The sequence below is a fragment of the Metopolophium dirhodum genome, chromosome 1 (genome assembly GCF_019925205.1).
Source record: "Metopolophium dirhodum isolate CAU chromosome 1, ASM1992520v1, whole genome shotgun sequence".
Classification (NCBI taxonomy): domain Eukaryota; kingdom Metazoa; phylum Arthropoda; class Insecta; order Hemiptera; family Aphididae; genus Metopolophium; species Metopolophium dirhodum.
Window position 1 is genome coordinate 89,525,831 of NC_083560.1, and position 13,526 is coordinate 89,539,356.

The 13,526-nt window shown below is 38.3% G+C and overlaps 3 protein-coding genes and 1 pseudogene across 3 annotated transcripts; 1 reads left to right on the forward strand and 3 right to left on the reverse strand.

Moving 5' to 3' along the window:
- Positions 1-627: 627 nt before the first annotated feature.
- Positions 628-999, forward strand: LOC132944473 (piggyBac transposable element-derived protein 4-like). Its single transcript, XM_061013843.1, has one exon. It carries the CDS (start codon positions 628-630, stop codon positions 997-999), a length of 372 nt encoding a protein of 123 aa, XP_060869826.1.
- Positions 1,000-4,119: 3,120 nt separating this feature from the next.
- LOC132944481 (zinc finger MYM-type protein 1-like) lies at positions 4,120-5,363 on the reverse strand. The gene is made up of 2 exons (XM_061013855.1): positions 5,316-5,363; positions 4,120-5,247 (listed from the first exon to the last, which is right to left on the reverse strand). Exons 1-2 carry the CDS (start codon positions 5,361-5,363, stop codon positions 4,120-4,122), a joined length of 1,176 nt encoding a protein of 391 aa, XP_060869838.1.
- Positions 5,364-5,493: 130 nt separating this feature from the next.
- LOC132944491 (zinc finger MYM-type protein 1-like) lies at positions 5,494-5,997 on the reverse strand (annotated as a pseudogene).
- A 94-nt stretch (positions 5,998-6,091) lies between these two features.
- On the reverse strand, positions 6,092-7,656 carry LOC132944500 (bifunctional endo-1,4-beta-xylanase XylA-like). The gene is made up of 2 exons (XM_061013875.1): positions 7,302-7,656; positions 6,092-6,213 (listed from the first exon to the last, which is right to left on the reverse strand). The coding sequence occupies exons 1-2, from the start codon at positions 7,654-7,656 to the stop codon at positions 6,092-6,094; spliced, it is 477 nt and encodes a 158-aa protein (XP_060869858.1).
- Between the last annotated feature and the right edge of the window lie 5,870 nt (positions 7,657-13,526).

A 13,526-nucleotide genomic window follows, 5' to 3' on the forward strand; every position in this document is an offset into this window, starting at 1 on the left:
ATTTAAATACAAATTGACTTAAGTATATATATATGTATGTATGTGTATGTGTGTATGTTGGTACGTAAGTGCGTATGTAGGTATTTATAGATATATTTTCGAATGCTTTCGAATTTGTGTTCACTTCCTTTACGTCCTAAATCTAGATTGAAAAAATGGACAGAAGTTAATATTGATGATATGAAAACATTTTTAGGTATAGTTATGTGGATGGGGTTAACTCCGCAACCGAGTTTGGCATCATATTGGAGTAAAAGTTATTTATATCATTCTGAAATCCCAAAATACATGACCAGAAATCGCTTTGAAATTATTTTAAGAACATTTCACTGTTCAAACAATGCAGAATGCCCTCCAGGTGATAGACTTTTCAAAATTCGTAATTTGGTAGATTAATTGGTGATGAAATTTAAAATGTGGAACGTACCTTCTGAAAATATGTGTATTGATGAATCTGTAATTCCTTTCGTTGGACGATTATCATTTCGTCAATTTATAAAAAATAAACGACATCGATACGGAATAAAAGTATTTAAATTGTGTATTAATGATGGCTATACAATCGGCTTTAAAATTTATGCGGGCCAAGAGTCAGTACCTGGTGTAGGTGTTTCCACTAAAATAGTAATGGAGTTGACCGAGGACTATTTAGATAAAGGGAGAACAATGTATAGTGATAACTGGTACACGTCAGTAACTCTTGCTAATAAACTTCTTAATCGGTCAACGAATTTGGTGGGGACATTACGTTCAAATAGAAAATTTAATCCAGTATCGGTTGTAAAAACAAAATTAAAAAAAGGAGAAATTATGTCAAGTCAAAGTCAAAATAAAATAGTTCTTCTTAAATGGAAAGATAAGCGGGACGTATTAATGCTATCAACCAAACATAAAAATAATACGGTAGTAGTGAATAATAAACGAGGAAAACAAGTTGTAAAACCTCAAATGGTGATTGATTATAACAAAGCAAAAGGGTATGTTGATATTTGTGATTAAAGAAGCTCATATCATTCACCACTTCGGAGGTCCTAGAAATGGTATCGAAAAGTCATGTTTGAAATCTTATTGAATACATGTTTATTAAATGCGATGTCTTTGTATACTGCTGTAACTTCAAAAAAAATTAGTGTAACTCAATTTCGTGAAAGTATAATTCATAGTTTGATTAAAAAAATCGAAGTTCAACCAAGTGAAGAGAAACATATTCTTATCAATGCGCAACGAGGAAAATGTTATATCTGTTACAAAGAAATGGCTGAACAAGGTGGAAGACAACATGCTCAAAAGATTACACGTAGAGTTGACACGGTACGCAGCGGCCACCAGTACAAAGTACAGGTACCGCAGCGACCAGTCTACATTTTTCGTCAACCGCCACTACGGGCTACAGCGCGAAAACGCCAACTCCCCCACCACGCCACAAAGGCACAAGGTGGGACGGGAAGGCGAGTCGCGTAGAACGAGTACCGGCCGTCGTAGACTAGTCACTAGTAAAAAAGACATGTTATGAGCATATACCACGACTAAGCATATATATTTTCGTATAACCCGCTGTCCGTTGTTCTTTATTTTCTTTGATATTTTTCTTATATACATATCTTTATATATATCTATACGTGAACCCGGAAATAAACACCGATCTGCTTCACCGAAATTGTGTTTGTTATTTTAAACGAACTAGTGTGCCATCCACTCACACACAACCAACGACCGGCTCACCGCGGATCACCCGCCACCACCGTCGTAGTCGCGTCAGAGTTCAGACTAAATGTACCAAGTGTTTAAAATATTTTTGTCTAGAATGTTTTTTTAAGACCCCTTCATGTAAATTATTGTAAAATCCAATTAAATTTAAATTAAACTTTGCTATTAACATCATTTTATAGAATTTTTTCTGTACTTTTCATTTCAATGGCTAAATTGAGTACCAAATACGGTCTTTAATAGTTTAACACATGTTAAAAGTGAGTACCAATTTTGGCATTCAATGCCTGAGAAATAAGTTAAGTGAATACCAGGATTGGTACTCAAAGCGTGAATGACAAATAACTTAAAAATAGTATGGCGTAGATAACAAAACTAATGAGTACCAATAATGGTCTTCATGGCAGTCAACTTGTTAATAATGAATTTGTGGTATTCGTTGAGCATTAGACTCTGAATAGTGAATCGTCACTTCCCATCAATGAGAACATTGGGGTAAACAAGAAACCATTGTCAAGAAAAAACATAGAAATGAAAAAAATTGGGTAAAAAATGTACAAAAGAATTTGAAAAACCAAGGCAAAGAATATGTTACAAAATCTAGTTTGAAAGAAGTAGCAGTAAAAAAAAAGGAGTACCCTGTGGAGACAAATGCAGACTTAAGTGTTCAAATAAAATAAATCATGACCAACGCATATTAATCCATAAAAAATATTGGGAAATGGGAGATATTAATAGGCAAAGATAATTCATAATGAGACAAATATCCCCTATAAATCCTAAGTATCGTAGTCGCCTCAATTGTTCCAGATCTTTAAACTACTGTTACAAGCTTAAAGTTGGCGATAAAAGCATTAAAGTATGCAAAACCATGTCATGTCTACTTTAAGTATTTCTAGCAGAGTCATTTTTAGAGCTACAAAAAAAAACATTAATGGTATACTGGAAATCGATCAACGTAATAGACATGGGAAAATTGGCAGAAAGATTGACGATTCAGTCAAAGAAAATATAAGAAATCATATTAGGTCTTTCCCTAACATTCCATTGCATTATTTCAGGGGTAATAGTTCCAAAAATTATATCGATGGTAGTTTAAATATTTCATTGATGTATAGGCTATATTCAGAGAAATGCTACAAAGAAAATGTTCAATATGGTAAAAATAGTATGTATGAAAGTATTTTTAACCAGGAGTTATATTTATAATTTTTTAAACCTAAGAAAGATTTATGTATCTGCTGTGAATAAATTGAAAGTGATTGAGGACTATAATGTACACCAAGAAGAAAAAAAACCTTTGCAGAAAAGAAAAGGAAAATGACATATTATCTGAAGAAGACAACATTGTGTGCTGTTTTGATTTACAAGCTGGGCTTATAACTCCTCGTGGGGAAATCTCTCAGTTTTACTATAAAAGGCGATTGGCTTGTTATAATTTTACTTTATTTAATATCAAAGATAAAGCAGGAACATGCTATTTTTGGCATGAAGGCATTGGTAATCGAGGTTCGAATGAAATTGGTTCTTGCCTTTATCAGTACATCAAATCCAAAGAAAATGAAGGTAAAAACATTATTCTATACTGTGATAATTGTGGAGGCCAAAACAAAAATAAATTTGTTATGTCAATTTTAATGTACAGTTTAATGACTCTCAATTTAAATTCTATCACTTTGAAGTTCCTTACAGTTGGACAGTGGCGTGGCGAAGTGAAATATTTTATCGGGCAATTCATATTTTGAATAATCTACCACCCCTTAATTCTTATGCAGTACCCACTACCCATGACCCATGTGCCATGCTATATATAACAAAAAAGTACCTATCACTTTATTTTGAATGCTATAATTGAAGTATTAATTACTATGTAGTCCACCGTACACTTAGTAATTAATATTAAGTTCATGTAAAAGTAACTAAAAAATAAATTTAATACTTATCATAAACAACTTTGTAAACTTAATATATTAGTTTCTAACTGTAATAGTTATACAAAAATAACAATATAAAAATATGAAAATGTTTTCATGAATAGTATTTATATAAAATTGCTTATTTTTATTATTATATATAACAAATATTATTTAAACATCAAAGCTTTTTTTAATATAGTTGATTTGTTTGCTAACGTATCGATAACTTCTTGAATATTAATTTTGTCGGAAAGATCTTTTTCACAAGATAGAAGCAGTAAACCTTCCAATCTACCTTGACCAATAGTTGAACGTAAATGGGTCTTAACGAGTTTAACTTTTGAAAAGGAACGTTCACTGGAAACTGAAGTAGCTGGTATTGTGCATAGTGATTTGTAAGTAATATATAAGTTAGAAAATGCTGAGGCTAACTTAAATGAGTTCAAAAGTTCAAATATTTGTGTGGGAGATACCATTTTTTTTGAACTGTTATGTACTATGTCTTCGTCATCCATTCGCTATTTATTATAGAATCATCTTCGTCACTTGTGTTCTCACTAATTAAGACATCTTCATCATGTAACTGTTCTGGACATATACCTGATTGTAATTTCTGAAAACTCATAGCAAAATTTCTATATTCCATTCCAATTGAATCTTTATCTATTTCAGGAATATAGGTTTTAAGGGAATCAAAGGTATTTTTTGGCACTACATCTCCATTGCTTACTTTCATTAATCTCTCGTATGATAAAAATGATAAATCTTTCATAATATTTCTAGCATCTTTAAACCGTACTGTTAAAGAAACTTTAATTTTGTCGATACTTAAAAAATAAACATTAGTTCTAAAGTAGTCCACTGGACTATTTGTGATTTCATCAGAATTATTCTCATCGTCCATTCTTTTTCGTTTCATTTTCCTAATTTTAGGAAATTCAATTTCATCAAGTTCATTTTTAACTGAAAACTCTTTTGATTCTTGTAAAATAGTATCAACTGACTCTTGTGTCCTCAATTTTGATAATCTTTGATCAGCAATATCGACCATTGTTAATGCTTGAATGTAATCATTTGATGGGGTTTGTAAATATGTCGATAGTGGAGAAGTATTATCAAATATTTTATTCATTAAAAACATAACAGTAACAAAACTAAAAGAAGTGATGTTCTTTAGTAAATTATTAGCAGTTGAACTACACAGTCGATCAATTGATTCTGAGAAATCTTCGAGACTTGCAACAATAGCCTTGAACTTTTCAAATATTACAAACAGCGACCGATGATGTGAATTCCAGCGAGTGGTAGAAAATGTTTTCATTCTCAACGGTTTTTTGTCAGGGTAGAATTTTTTTTGATACTCTAAAAATAGTGCAGTACGTTTACGGGCTCTCATCAATTCTTTTAAGGATCGAATATTTCCAAAAAAATTACGTGTTTCTTCACAACTATCACATGTATCAACAACGACTAAATTCAATACGTGAGAAAAACACCATACATGAATCGCTCTTGGGTTTTGTTGTTGTACTAATGTGCGAACACCAGAGTACTGCCACTGCATGGAAGCAGCATCGTCATAAATTGGGCAATCAGATTTGATTTCCAATTTAATCCATACGTGCTACAAATATTACAAAAGAAATTAAACATTCCACGACCTGATGAGTCATCAACTACTTAAAGAGCTACAAGTCTTTCTTTAATATGACCACTTTCATCAACAAAACGTAAAATCATGGAAAACTGTTCTAAACAAGCCACATCAGTGGTTGTATCAACAATAACGGAAAACTTACCCGTTTTTGCAAAACTTGTTAATATATTTTTCCGTACGATTTCACCAAGGATATGAATCAATGTATTCTGACTAACATTTGATAAAAAAGTTAATCGATTTTTTTTTATAGAATTGTCTATTTTTGCCATATGATGAGAGAGTTTAGGATGATGATGGGATAATAACTTTACGAGTTGCAAAAAGTTTCCTCGGTTCAACGAATTAACACTTTCATCATGTCCTCTGAATGGAATATTTTGTCTTGCAAGATAAATAATTATTTCAATTATAACTTTTACTGTTTCTCTATTTTCGGCTACTTTTGTGTTTGAAGTTAGTCTAAGATCGTTTACATCTACTCGATTATTCTTAACATACATGGAATACCTTTATTACCAAGTTTAAATGATCTATAGACGATTCATGTTCATTAAGTCTAGTAGAAATATGTTGCCAATCATTTGTCCCTTCTCTTGATAAAGAATTAGTTTTTCCTTTAGTTGTTCCAAATAGTTTACAGACAATACAATAAACTCTATCGATTGAAGGTGAATAGGAGACCCAAGTTCTTTTAACAGTTGAGTCAAGTATCATGAAATGATCGAAAAATATTGTTTTGCTTCCTTTTAGGGAATGATTTACCGGGAATATTTGAAGCTAAAGGTTGGCATGGACCAATAAAAATCATCTATGATAAATATTCACTGGTTATTTCAGAACTGTTGACCAAAGCTGGATCATTTGGGTATCTTTCAAAATTAGCCGTAACTTCATTGTGTGTGTTTATTATTGATGAGCCATTAGAATCACCTATATAAATAAAATTCAGTGAATAATAATAAGATTAACAACTATCTTTTCTAACTACGATTTAATAAAATAATTTAAAAACAAAATACCTAATGATAAATAATCAATTGAAATATAATGTTATAAAAATAAACTAAGTAAGTAGGGTAAAAAAGAGATTTCTGGAACCTAAACCTGCTGGCTCAACCTATACCTGATGGCTCAACCCGTGAAGCCCGTTTGCTCAACCCTTATACATCTATACACCTCTGCTCAACCCATGGTTGCGCTTCTGCTCAACCCATGGGTTGTGCAGATCTATCACATACGTACATGACAAACCCCCTGCTACCCCGCTCTTCCAATACACCTCACCATCAATCACGCACTTATACGATATTCCCCCCCCCCCGCCGCTCATCCCTATCAATTAGCCGCCGCCGCGCGAGGAAAATAATTTAAAAATTTTTTTACCGAACCTGGATTTGAACTTGAACCGGTCGTTTCCCAAACGACAACCACACCGCTGCTCAACTTACTCGCTTATATTTACAAGGTATATTCTATCTCATTTAACTGGTGTTTACGACAATCGTTCACATACGTACGAGATGTATAATTTCCCCCCAAAACCACCACCACCACCAGCGCTACACCTTACAAAACGCCGCCGCGAACGCGCGCGAGCCCGCCACCGCGTTATCATATCTATGTTATCAGTTATCACATTGGCGTTAGCATAATCTTTAAATGTATTTATATAAATTATTTATATGTATTCCTTCGTCTAGACTCTAAACCCATCAAACGTTTAAGCATTCGAAAATATATCTATAAATACCTACATACGCACTTACGTACCAACATACACACATACACATACATACATATATATATACATACATACATACATACATACATACATACATACAAACAACACATTCAAATATATTATAATATAGTCTACATATAATATATATAGGTACTTACATATATCTAAACAATTATACACACATCATTATCACAGTGACTTGAACATATAATATTCCACTGATATTTCTAACAATAAACATTCTATAATTTCGAGTTGATTGCGTGTTGCTCATTACCACTAGGTCCTGCTTGCTCTTCATTATTCGTTGACACCTGTTGGATTTTTTCAGTTTGTGGTGTGTTGTTCTGTTGGGTCTCTCCTCGTTTGTCATTGTTGCGGTATGGTTGGTTGTTCCAACGGTTGTTGCGTGGTGGCATGTTGTTCCAACCATTACACCGCTGGTTCCAATTGTTGTTGTTTTGATTATTGTTGTATTTTGTTGCACTATTTACTGTGGTTGACGGTTTGTTTCGTCGGCTCTCCTCCGCACCTAATACCTTCATTGCATTGATCACTGATTTGTCTGGTAACGATAGTAGTATTGCACGCAATGTTCCTTGTACAATGCTGGATGGAAAGACTGTCAACATTTTGACTGAGACTTTAAGTTGCCAAACATGTAACATTTGTAATGCTACTCCTAAAGATTTAAACGATTTAGAAAAATCAAAGAACAGAGTCTATCATAAAGACACCTTCAAATAATATGGTATTTCTATACTACATGCACATCTTAGATGTTATGAATATTTACTTCATAAATTATATAAATTTGAATTACAACAGTGGCAAGCAAGAGGGGAATATGCAAAAGAAAAAGTAAAAATAACATAACGACTAAATTTTACAAAGAAATGGGTCTTGTTGTTGATCAACCAAAACAAGGTGGAGGTAATAGTAATGACAGTAACACGGCCCGAACATTTTTTAAAAATCCTTCACTTGTTTCTCGAATAACTGGAATTGATAAAAAATTAATAGAAAGATTTTCAAATATACTTTGTGTTATTTCTTGTGGGCACTATATCAAAGAAGAAATATTTAAAAATGATTGCTTTGAAACAGCACAAATGGCTATTTCACTTTATGGTTGGTATAAAATGAGTGCAACTGTTCACAAACTATTAGTTCATGGAGCTGATATTATAAAATCGTTACCGTTGCCAGTAGGGCAACTGTCAGAATATGTAATTGAAAGTGCCCATAAAGAATACAAAACATTAAGACAATATCACTCGAGAAAAACTTCTAGAATCAATACAAATACTGACATATTTAACTGGATGCTGATATCCTCGGACCCTGTCGTAACAAACACTCGAAAAAACCTAAAAAGAACCAAACAAAATTTAATGAAGTTGTATTAGGTATGGTCAGATTGCCTTCATTTTGTGTTGGTGATGATGATGATGATGATTATGGCTCAGATTTTAAAGAAAATGTTTCTTTTTATATATTCAAGATAGGAATCTAATTTTTATTCATAAATTCGTTTCACGTCAATCTGATTCCAAATAAACGAATTTATTTTTGCTTTTTTTGGCTTTTTTATTGCTTTTTTCAGTTATTCTAAAAACATGTTCAAGCTGTTAAACGACACGAAAATGAAAAGTCTGCATTACTTCAACCATTTTTACAACAGTTTAGTGGTCAGTCAGATTTTAATGCCGATTTTGTTCAACATTGGTAGCTGCAAATATTCCTATGAATAAACTAAATAATAAACATTTTCGTGAATTTTTAACAAAATGTTGCAAAAAAACTATTCCTGATGAGTCGACATCAAGTAAAGGATATTTTATTTCATGCTATGAAAATACATTGGCAAAAATTCGTGATACAATAACATATCAAAAAATATGGGTGTCTATTGATAAGACTACGGACTCTGTACGTCGTAATGTTGCAAAATAGTGGGCACATTACAACCACAAAATCCAAGTAATATGTTCGTTATTCACACAGAATACTTGGAGAAAGTGAATCATAGTACAATATTCCAACTATTTGATAAAGCTATGCATATTTTGTGGGGAAATGGTGTAAAACGTAACGATGTTTTGCTATTTGTCTCAGATGCGGCGCCTTATATGAAAAAAGCTGGTGATTGTATAAAAGCGCTTTACCCAAAACTCATACATGTGACTTGCTTGGCACATGCATTACACAATGTTTGTGAAGAAGTACGTGCACACTACCAAGATGTAGATCAGTTGATTGGAGGAATGAAAAAAACGTTTTTAAAATGTCCCAAACGTACAGCAATCTTTAATGAGAAATGCCCAATCCACCAAGACCAATAACGACCAGATGGGGTACATGGATAAAAGCTGTCCAGTATTATTGCAAATATTTTAATGAATTAAAAAGTGTAATTGAAGACTTCGAAGAAGAATCTCAATGTGTTAAAGTAGTGAAACAACTATTTCAAAATGTATCACTTCAATCAAATATTGTGTATATTTCAACCGGGATTTCTACCAGATATTATTACAACATTAGAGGGAAAAGGTAACTTTTAACAAAGTATTTAAACAATTTAACATCATAATACTAAATTATATGTATAATTTTAGGCGAATCGTTGACAACATGTATAAATATTGTCTTAGATGCAGAAAAAAAGTTAAATGAAGCTCATGGAGATATTGCAACTGCTATTTCTGGTAAGCCAAATCGTGTTCTTTTGAAAAACAAAGGCTGGAAACAATTACTGGACATTAATACTATACTGTGTGGCGTTTCATCAGACGAAATTCATTATCATGGGTTTGATTTAAACGAAACCTCTTGCATGAAGTGACGCGGCTACGACGGTGGTGGTAGGTGGTCCGCGGAGAGCCGGTCGTTGATGGGGTAGAATGGGTGGTTTTCGAAACGAATATGACAACACAATTTTGATAAACACTGATTTGTATTTATTAACGTATATAATTATACGGAATATTTGTACACGAAACGATATTGACAATAACAAAGAAACGAGAACCACTAACGGCGACTTTATGAAAAATATGTAGGTTGTGGTCGTTGCGTGTGTTTTTTGACTAGTGACTAGTCTACGACGGCCGGTACTCGTTCTACGCGACTCGCCTTCCCGTCCCACCTTGTGCCTTTGTGGCGTGGTGGGGGAGTTGGCGTTGTCGCGCTGTAGCCCGTAGTGGCGGTTGACGAAAAATGTAGACTGGTCGCTGCGGTACCTGTACTTTGTACTGGTGGCCGCTGCGTACCGTGTCATACTCCCCCGCCAAACCGTCACTCGGGGTACACTTGTACCGGTGTCTGTGTGCTATTATGGGACGGGGTGGCTTGTACTACCTCTGGCTTTCGCTTGAGGTAGACTTGCCCGCGCTCGTGTGTGTTACTGGGGGTGTTTTGGGGACCCTACCGGAGTGTAAAACGAGTGAGTGTCGTCCAACTCCGGCATCCCCTCGAACGCCACCAGCCAATCTGCCTCGGTTATGTCCACCGTGGCCTCTGATTGGTCTGGCGACTCCTGGCTGGTGGGCTGTCCCGGCTCCTCGGACTTGCCGTCCTTGGATGCCGGTTTGTCCACCTCCATCGGTGTTGGGTTGGCCGGAGGCGTGCCGGCTGCTTCCGGGTCTGAGGTTGGCGCGGGTTGCTTGGCAAGCCGACGTTGTTGGCTTGCCTCGCTTTCCCTGGCCTTCCTCTTTTCCTTCAGCGAGCTGGAATTTCGGGCGGTTCCGTGCCTGCTGCGCCTCCGTCCTCACCCTTCCCGTTGGGCCGGGGAGTACCCCCGTTTGCCTGGGTACCGGTGCCGGCTCCGCAGGTGTTACGGGGGCAGGTGTCGTTGCTGGGGGTGGTGGCCTTGTCAGGGACGGTGTGTGGCTGCCGGGTGTTGATGTTGATGGTGGTCGGTGTGGCCGCAACCTCCGCTGGATGTCCGTCGTACGGTCCGCCCAGCCCCGGTTGTAGATGGCCGCCCGCACTGGGTCCTGCAGGAGTTGGCGGGTAGTCATCCTCGCGACCTGGGCGGCTGTTCGCGGCTCATCCTGGCCACCGGATACCAGCCCCAGCCGTTGTATTAGCTCGGCAACCTGCTGCCACTTCTCCTGCTGTTGGCCGGTCATGTTGTCTGTAAATGATTATTATTACAGACAATTGTTTATTTAATGTTGGCCTATCGGTGCCCGTTTTAAGCATGACACATGTATTTTCCGCGGTGGTTGTTGGTCGGTTTGGAAGACTCCTTTCCCGACCTGTTTCGCCAGTCTTACTGGTCCCCACCACTTTGGTGCGAAACCGGCGTGAAAATCTTTGTGTGCCTTAGATAAGTGGTGTGCCTTGTAGTAGACTACGTCGCCCTTGCCGAACTTCACCGGTGTGCCGGTGTACGTACTTGGTTTTACCACTACCTTTTTGCCTAAAATACGTTTCTCCCGCTCTACCCTCTCTTCCTGTGTTTTTTCGATGTGTACCGGCGCCGATTTAGACAGCGCCCAATCTCCGGGTCTCTTGCACTCTCTGCCGAGGACAAGGACCGCGGGTGGGTAGCATGTCTGTTCGTTGCACCTGTTCCGTATCGAAAATAGGATTGAGGGTAGTTTCGTGTCCCAAGATTTATGTTTGCCCGTTACTAGTTGTGCGCGTAACCCTTTTTTTAAATCTTGATTACGGCGTTCGACTGGGTTGGCCCTCGGGTGGTAGACTGGGGTCGTCCAACCCTGTGCCCCCCAGCGTTCTAGCGCGTTCATCATTTCGTTTGACACAAACTGTGGGCCGTTATCACTGAGACACACGCGGGGGTAACCGAAACGCGAAAAGAACTCGCGTTCTAACGTTTCGATTATTGTTTTAGAGGTTGCTGTTCCTAAGGGGTAAGCCTCGGTCCACCTACTAAAACAGTCGGTTGCTACCAGTATGTACGATTTTCCCTTACCAGAACGTGGGTATGGGCCCATGAGATCGACACTGATAACTTCCCATGGTTCACGGGGGGTTCTTGGTTGCATTGGGTCGTTTGGACGTGAGTTTAGTGGTTTCGTGCACGCACATACGTGGCACGCACCGACATATAACCTGACGTCGTTTTTTTGACCTTTCCAATAGTACCGTTGTCGAACCGCCCGGTACGTCTCTTTCCAACCCGGGTGGTTGGATAAGACGTGATCGTGACACCTCCAAATTGCATGTTGTGCTTTGGTTTTTGGTATCACGACGGGTGTGTGGGTGCCTACGTTTACGCGTAAGAGACCTTCGGAAAAAACGTATGCGTTTGTTCCCGATTTTGTGCTCCTAGTGTTCCGCGCTGGCCCGTCCCACCTGTGACCGGCGACTACTTCGCGGATTGTGGCGTCTTCGGACTGCCACTTTTCGAGAGTCGTCGCGGTGAGTGGTGTGTCGTCACTAACGTGGTTATCGAACATGGAAAATATTCGGTCAGATTCGAGGTCAACACTGGTTGTCGGCGCTGTGGGCGCCCCTACCAATTTTTCCTCAAGTCGATCTTCGTCTACAGGTGTGCCCGGTGCCGGGTCACGAGATAACAAATCTGGTGCTTCGTTTTGTATTCCCGGGACGTGTACCAGTACCCCGACTTAAGGTCAAAAATGCTGAATATTTTCGCGCCCCGCATTTGCCTAATCATTTTGTTGAGATCTGGCATAGGGTACGCGTCGTAATCCCAAGAGACTTCGTTGTTAACAAGAAAGTCGTGTCCTAGTAACGCGTCGCAATACAAATTGTCTAGGATGGTCGCTTCGAATTTTATATCGAGTGTACCTATCCTAGCTTCGAATGTGGAGGTGCCACTGGTTGTTGCAGTGCGACCGTCCGCCATCCGGACTGTGTTTGTTGGTCCGTGGGTGGGTGCTTTGCCGTATTTACGGGCTACTGTCGGGTTTACGTACGATTTTTGTGCCTGCGAATCTAATAGGGCTGTTACGAAGCCTGACGGAAATTCGAGTTCGACCGCGGGGGTCGGAATTTTGTCTTGGCTTGTTCGCGTACCGTTATTAGTCGTATTGCAATTGGTCGAGCGGGACAACTGGTTCTGAACCGCGATGGAGACTGTCTGGTCGGTGGTGTTAACCGCCATGACCATACTGTCAACATCGGTTGCCTCGTTACTCGCCTGTTGCCTTACGTGCGCAGACTGACCTAATGCGGGGATAAGCGCGGTGTGTGTGCTTGTGTCCCCGTCACCCGTGCGGGTGAACACCTGTGTCCCTGTTGCCTTTGTCCCTACACCTGTGGCTGCCCTATGAGCCGGTTGTTGCTGAGCACACGTGTCACTGGTGAGGTGAGTGTGTTCAATGGTGGGGTGGTGTAGGTTGGGGGTCTGTGAACGGGTGCCGAGTGGTGATTGGACGGAAAAAATGTTCGTAGTTGGTTGTTCTGTGTGTTGAATTACCGAACTACGCGCTTTTCGATTACGCTTATTTTTTCCGTGTGTACTACCGAGAGTGGGTGGTGATGAGTGGGGGGGTGGTGATGAGTC